At 36.1% G+C, this 4,349-nt stretch overlaps 1 protein-coding gene across 1 annotated transcript; it reads left to right on the top strand.

The window, feature by feature from the left end:
• The first annotated feature begins 130 nt into the window (after nt 1-130).
• On the top strand, nt 131-3,734 carry LOC108449455 (phospholipase A-2-activating protein-like). Its single transcript, XM_017745385.1, has 6 exons — nt 131-227; nt 876-976; nt 1,060-1,180; nt 1,507-1,674; nt 2,691-2,826; nt 3,326-3,734. The coding sequence occupies exons 1-6, from the start codon at nt 170-172 to the stop codon at nt 3,717-3,719; spliced, it is 978 nt and encodes a 325-aa protein (XP_017600874.1). The 5' UTR covers nt 131-169; the 3' UTR covers nt 3,720-3,734.
• Nucleotides 3,735-4,349: the final 615 nt, after the last annotated feature.

Here is a 4,349-nt window from a genome sequence, read left to right as displayed (position 1 = left end):
TGATTTTAAGACCAGGAAAAGGCATCAATATAATGTAGCAAGGTGTTTAATTATGGCCTCTGCACATAGGATTTTATAATCTTAATTTATGCAGTGACCATTCATTGCAAGGACTTGCAAGTTTATTCTGATGAGTATTTGAACTTTCTCTGTCCCAGCAATTCACAGAATGATTACCCTTTTGTCAAGAGTTGCATTTTTATCAAGCAGTTACTTCAGTTCTTCAGGTATTAAGCTTAATTTTTTTTGTCAAAGATGATACAAGTAGAAAAAGTCAGCTTCCTAAATGAACTTCCTCTGCCCATTTTGTTACTTAGATGGGTATTTAATATTAATTGGTGCTTTCAATATATAGCTTTACACTGTGTAACTGGAACATTTGAAGATTATCTTTTTACTAAATTTTGAATGTCACCACAGTTTTTTGGTGGTAGTATTTTGCCTTCCAAGAAGGTGAGCTAAGTATTTTTTGTATGAAATAACTTCTTGAAGACATAAATTAATACCTGTTGATAAAACTTTTCTTCTCATAAAAGCTGCACCTTTGAATTAATTGTGTGTCTTGACTAGTTGTCTAATCTGTTTGTCATTATATTCTAGTCCAAGAGAAGAGATCTGTGGCTTAAGAGGAAATTTAAAAATATGAATGGCAAAAACATTTCAAAGTTTTTAATCTAAAATTAGGAGAATTTTAAGGAGCTTCTTTCTAGGTTGCAATGCAACTACAGTTCACTTAATTCTTCTCTAGACTCCTCAACACTAAATATGCTATTAATACCAAATAAATCCCCTTAAATGAATCTCTTGAAATTGCTGGCATAAGATTTGTGGCAGTGCTGGGTACTTGTCAGTTCTGACTTGAATGTTCATTCCAGTTTGCAGCCTTTCATCTGGGAAATTTGGCACATTATTAAGTGGATCATGGGATACAACAGCAAAAGTCTGGTTGAATGACAGGTGTATGATGACATTACAGGTAGGAAGTTCCTCTACATAATTATGATATAAGTACTCTGAATTTGATTCTGACAAGTCTTAACAATGTTGGGTTTTTTGCAGGGTCACACAGCTGCAATATGGGCAGTGAAGATACTTCCTGAACAGGGATTAATGTTGACTGGTTCCGCTGACAAAACTATAAAACTGTGGAAGGCAGGCAGATGTGAAAGAACATTCACTGGTAAATGTTGCTGCAGTTGATACCATTTCACTGGTGTGATCTGTTCTTGTCAAAAGAGAAAAAACATTAGAATCTTATAAAAGCATGGATAAACTGAACAATATTTAGGTAGGATTTTTAAAGTCCTGAAGTAGTTGTGGCCCAGAAGCCACATGACTTTAAAAAAAACAAGATTTTTTTCAGAGAACTGTGAGCAATTAATTTATTTTTTCTAACTGCTCCCACAAAGTTTTGTTGCCTGGATTTAGATTTGAGCTATATAGAAGGGGTATACTACTGCTAAAGGAGACAAGAACTGCATTAATATTTTTTTTCCTTTTGTAAAGGACATGAAGATTGTGTGAGAGGTTTAGCAATTCTCAGTGAAACAGAGTTCCTTTCCTGTGCTAATGATGCTAGTGTTCGAAGATGGCAGATCTCTGGCGAGTGTCTGCAGGTGTATTATGGACATACAAATTATATATATAGCATCTCTGTCTTCCCTCGATGTAAAGGTAGGATTCCTTTTTGACTGTTAGACAACATTCTTCGAAATGAAATGTCAGGGTGCGTATTCTGATGTTCTGTGGCACTGCCACAACTAAAGAACTCAGGTAGCATTTAATTTTTTTCTTACACCCAGAATAAATAGATAAAAGAAGATATTGTGATTGACTCCAGATTGCACCACTGTCAGACTTGCTCTGGCATTATGTGGGATAAAAGGTCCTGGGTTAGGGCTAATTGAAGGCTTAAGTAAAACTTAGATGAAGCAGTAGGCAAAACTATTGTCTTAGCTGCCACCTGTATTTCAGTACTGTTGCAGAGTAGTAAAATAGTAATGTGTGGCACGCCAGTTTGAAATAACGTAAATTTAGGTATTTCCACAACGTGCATTATATGTACTTAGGTTAAGAATTTTATGTATGAGGCTTAATTACATTTGTTTTCAGAGTTACAGTTTAGACGTTCAGAACTAACTGTTGAGCCAGTTGCAGAAGACATTCCAAGTCAGTGACCTTTGTGTGGTGTATGGGACACTTGCGCATTTGTTCAACAGGTGAAGTGCATGTATATGAGTTGATGCATATGTTGTAGATCTCCTATGCCTTAAAATTCCTCATTGAGGAGTTTGTAGACTTTTGAAAGTGCTTTGTGTGTGTTTTCTGAAAAAGCAGGCCTACCTTCCAAACTCAATTTAAAACAAATGTGAAAGTGTGCAAGTATAGTGCAAGATGAAACAGTGATGATTACAAAATTGTTTAAGCCCTTGAAAGGAGGAAGGGATTTTCTTCGTCTTGGGCACAGTTTCATTCACTTAATCTGCAATTCATGCACTTCGGTTTTTTTGAGAAGACAAGTGAAAAGTGGCTTTCTTTTTGCTCTCTACTTGTAATTGAGAGGAGTACTAAATTGCATAAAGGTTCTTTTACTGTTATAATTTTTAGCTACCCAGTTGCAGAATGGCATCTAGTATCATAGTATGCTAAAAAAAATACTTTGAAAGTTTTTTCTATCTTTTTATTTTCAGATTTTGTAACTACTGGAGAGGATAGATCTCTTAGAATCTGGAAACAAGGGGAATGTGCTCAAACAATCAGACTCCCAGCTCAGTCTGTATGGTGCTGCTGTGTGTTAGACAACGGTGACATCGTAGTTGGTGCAAGGTATCCAAGTTTTACTTACAATATATTTGTAGATCCGAATCTGACAATCCTTGAAGAAATTGCCAGCATAACTTTGGATGTCAGTTTCATTTAAATTTAAAAATACAGCCATCAAAGTGTGTGTGTGTTAAATTTAAACATGTGCTACACTTCATCCAAAGTGATTTTTTATGTCGTTCACAGAGGTAGAGCGAATTCTTTGGAAATGTGGTAAAGCATGAATAGACTTGAGAATAAATTTAGCAAGCACGGTAAAAAGAACCCTTTCGATAGGCATATTGTATCTTGATTTTAAAATTATACTGAAGACAGGGTTACCTGCTTGATTCCTTCTCTGTGTGGTTTTAGTATGAGAATGAATTCCTTTCATAACAGTAGTTGGGAGGGGTAGTTAGACATAGTGGTGGTTTCATGTGATGTAGAAGTCACCATTAGAATTTCTGCAGTCATTGTGATGTTTAAAATAGTACTTCTGTTTGAATGTTTTCTTTCCATTCAGTGATGGAATTATAAGGGTGTTCACAGAGTCCTTGGAACGTACAGCAAGTGCTGAGGAGATTCAAGCTTTTGAAAATGAGCTTGCCCAAGCATCCATTGATCCTAAAACTGGTGATTTAGGAGATATCAATGCTGATGACCTTCCTGGGAGAGAACACCTTAAGGATCCTGGTAAGTTACTGTATTTCTGTCATGTTAGAGGTGCCTCCAAATCTTGGTTTGAGGTATTGAAACTTCTGATAGTTTCCAAACTTAAGGCTTTAATCCCTTTCAGTAAGGTTACTGAAGGAAACAGTTTAATTTTGCTCTACTACCCTTTCACTGATTCTTTTGGAAGCAGGACTCTAGGTTTTTTGGTTTTGTGGATTTTTTTATTCTCTTACGAGATAATTTAGACAAAGGTGGAGTCGATGCTACTGTGTGGTTGAGATGTTTTTGATCTGTTCTGCCAGGTGTACCAAGAGTACGCAAAACAGGTAATTTGCTAAAGGAATACTGAATTTGCAATTTTTTTCCTAATAAAAGTAGTAGATGCAAATTTTCTGGTTTAGCTTTTGACTTGAAAGATAGTCTTGATGGGCTCAATTCACCCTTTCTAGGTACTTGAGAAGTTCTTGAGAATGCAGTAGAAGCAGTAGTAAACATTATTCTTAAACAGACAAATACTGTTTTCCAAGGTGAAGTAACCAGTGACTTCAGCCCTTGGCTGTGATCAGGAAGTGGCATAGATCTTATATCTGTATGAAACTTTGCATCTTGTTAGACTATGGGAGAATATCACCTTTCTTAATTGTCATCTCACTGGGAAGATGATGAATTTCTGAAGTACTTGACCTAAGTGTTGGTTTGACCACTTAGTCTGTTGGCAGATACTGTTACTATAATTGTAAAATGCTCATTAAGATTGCTGCTATTCTTGTTGTGAGATGTAGTATTGTGTCTGGTTTTTGCTGGGATAGAGTCTATTTTCTCCACAGTAGCTAGTTTGGGGCTGTTTTGAATTTGTGCTGGAAACAGGGTTGATG

Source organism: Corvus brachyrhynchos, unplaced genomic scaffold (genome assembly GCF_000691975.1).
Source record: "Corvus brachyrhynchos isolate BGI_N302 unplaced genomic scaffold, ASM69197v1 C12239388, whole genome shotgun sequence".
Lineage (NCBI taxonomy): Eukaryota > Metazoa > Chordata > Aves > Passeriformes > Corvidae > Corvus > Corvus brachyrhynchos.
The sequence above is the reverse complement of the archived record's forward strand: the minus strand, read 5'-3'. Positions and strand labels throughout refer to the sequence as shown.